Raw genomic sequence first — 2822 nt, forward strand, 5'->3', positions numbered from 1 at the left:
TAATTTGCTTTGGAAAGGGAACAATAAACTCTGGGCTGGTGTAGGTCGGGATTATCTGTAGTGGTTGAACACATATAAAGGCCTATAAGCAACATCAGCCCTAACATGTACCAGACATCACCTCACGTCATAAAACGGGAATACCAGTGGCTCCATACGGAGGGTCCCACTGGCTCCCTTCCTCCCTCCTCCCTCCTCTCTCCTCCCTGCGTCACCGGGAGGAGAGGGAGGCCAAGAAGAAGTTTGGAGACAGGACTGACATTCAAAATGCACACTTCACTCAAGATCAGTCTGCTATACCAAACGAATACTTAAATCTAGTAAATATTACCAGGAAGGAGAGAGAGTTTGTTGACGTCTTTTTGTTGCCTCCATATGACAGGTTAATAGGTTACTTTTGGAGCTCTTGGCAATGTTTCCCAGCCCCAGCACGTCCACTCCCTTCTCTGTAAAGGATATATTAAACCTGGAGCAGAGTCATGACGTTATGGTATCTTCTCTGGATGTCTCTTCTCATATGGACTGCTGCACCGTGCCGACCTCCTCCTGCATGCTGGCCCGCCTGAAGCAGGAGCCTCTCCGGGACATGTCCGCTGCCACCTCGCTGTTTGGAGAGGACCTTCACGAGTCCAGAGCGGGCAGAGGCAATGCACTCAGCTTAGCTACAACCTTTTATGGGAAGTCACTCATGGAGATGGATATTGTTAAGGATGGCAAATCGGACGCGTTTGAGGGGAAACGCGCAAAAGGTGAGTCGATGAAGATGGCGAAATTTGAATTAGTAGGCCTGTGCAGAATTAGGCCCACAGACTCCTGCTGTGTTGATGAGGGACAAAGCGCAACAGATGCTCCAAAAATTAGTCCACTGAAGCAAGCAAAAAGGATTAATACAAGAAATACTTCTATTTGCGTTGATACTGGATTTTTACATTTGAAACTTAAGTCAGAATTTTCTTGTAGGCCTGTTAAGACATCAAAGATTTCAGAAAAATGAAAATCAATGTCAGGACTACAAAAGGTGCATTGGCAAACATAACACAGGTTCTATGGAGTTATCTAGTTACGTCTCTCATGTGTTATACTACATTTAAACAGTAAATTATATTTTTTTCTCCCCAAAGTTTAGACTGAATACATCATGGGAATTGAGCCACCAACCTTGGCAGAATTTGCACAAGCGAATTACAGATACTATAAAATACGATACAACAATATTAATATATTTATCATTGCTTTAATAATTATATTTTTATTGGGCCTATTACTGTTGTCAGTAATAACAGTAATGACTCTAATGACTGACTGAATGTTTGAACTCTGAAAACAGTCCAAATACCTATCGAGCGCTCTGTGAAGATATATTATATTTTATCACATTTTCTTTCCGTCTTTCCGTGGAATCAGAGGAATTCAGTCCTCCGGCCGAGCCCGTGGAAGACATAAAACCCGAGGATGTGGACCGACCAAAGTCTCGGAGGCGCAGGAAGCCGCGGGTCCTCTTCTCCCAGGCGCAGGTGTACGAGCTGGAGCGCCGCTTTAAGCAGCAGAGGTACCTGTCCGCCCCGGAGAGAGACCACCTGGCCGGCGTGCTGAAACTCACCCCGACCCAGGTGAAGATCTGGTTCCAGAACAGGAGGTACAAGTGCAAGCGGCAGCGGCAGGACCAGAGCTTGGAGATGGTGTCCCTGCCGCCGCCCAGGAGGGTGTCGGTACCGGTGCTGGTGCGGGATGGGAAGCCTTGTCTGGCGGCCGACACAGCCACCTACAACCCCTCCTACAGTATGGGTCACATCAACCACTTCACTTATAACAACTATCCAGCTTTCAGCAACTACACCAGCCCCGGCTGCAACACAAACTATGCGTGTAATTATCCTGCAGCCACAATGCAAACTATGCAAGGATCCTCCAACAACGGGAATTACATGAACTTCGGGGTAGGGGACCTGAATAATGTCCAGAACACGTTTTCTGCCAGTAATGGTGTGTCTTCGTTACATGGCATTAGGACATGGTAAACAGGAGACAAAATACCAAACAGGCCCTATAAGCGTGTTACAGTTTAACTGACTGCATGTGGTTTTAGATGTGTCAAGACCTTGCCGAGTTTGTGTAACTTCTCTTACATCTAATAACTTACTTTTAGTATATTTTCGTTTTCTTTCCGCACCAGATTTTCTCTAACATTTTTATTTAGACTATTTTCGTGCCGTTCGCGCACAGACACGTAAAGCGAAAATAAAAAAAAGACCCAAAAAGTTCTTTAAATGTTATTTTAAACTTCTAATCTGCCAGATCATTTTCCATTTTTAATTAATTCCTTATTCTATTGGCAATGATCCACGATATGAATTGTTAAACATTCGTATTCTACTTATAAGAATAAGACGGTGAGCAAAAAAAATACAACCTAATACTCAATTTGAGTAATTCGATATAGGATATTATTGTTATAATTCTAATTATTATTTAAAAGAACGACTACGTTCAGAAAAACATCAGAAAAATATTAATTATACAGTACATAATAATAGTGAACTTAAACTATGCCAATATAGGCCTAATCTGGATCACATAATGGTTCAACTAATTATACAATAAGTCAACTTAAAGGACTCAAACGTCTGTACACCCCTCATATGGCTTGTGTCTGGTTAAAATGTTGAAGTGGCAATTGGGAAGCTTCCTTCAATATGCTTAAACAAGGTGAAAAGGTTGCTAAAAGTTTACACATTTTACAGCCCGCTGTCAGCCACATGTACACTGTGCACACTTTAAATTTTCTGGCACAGAGAAGCCTGTGATCCTCGACCTTGACCTGT

General features: G+C 43.0%; 1 protein-coding gene across 1 annotated transcript; it reads left to right on the forward strand.

Moving 5' to 3' along the window:
• The first annotated feature begins 220 nt into the window (after positions 1–220).
• On the forward strand, positions 221–2037 carry nkx2.5 (NK2 homeobox 5). Its single transcript, XM_046406430.1, has 2 exons — positions 221–749; positions 1405–2037. Exons 1-2 carry the CDS (start codon positions 413–415, stop codon positions 2016–2018), a joined length of 951 nt encoding a protein of 316 aa, XP_046262386.1. The 5' UTR covers positions 221–412; the 3' UTR covers positions 2019–2037.
• Positions 2038–2822: the final 785 nt, after the last annotated feature.

This window comes from Scatophagus argus, chromosome 12 (assembly GCF_020382885.2).
Source record: "Scatophagus argus isolate fScaArg1 chromosome 12, fScaArg1.pri, whole genome shotgun sequence".
In the NCBI taxonomy this organism is placed as follows: domain Eukaryota; kingdom Metazoa; phylum Chordata; class Actinopteri; family Scatophagidae; genus Scatophagus; species Scatophagus argus.

What these genes read in the sequence shown, in the direction of transcription:
- nkx2.5 (XM_046406430.1), top strand. Translation starts at nt 413, where the DNA reads ATGTTTCCCAGCCCCAGCACGTCCACTCCCTTCTCTGTAAAGGATATA. An exon ending in TGAGGGGAAACGCGCAAAAG is followed by an intron (nt 750 to 1,404) that starts GTGAGTCGATGA and finishes CCGTGGAATCAG; the next exon opens with AGGAATTCAGTCCTCCGGCC.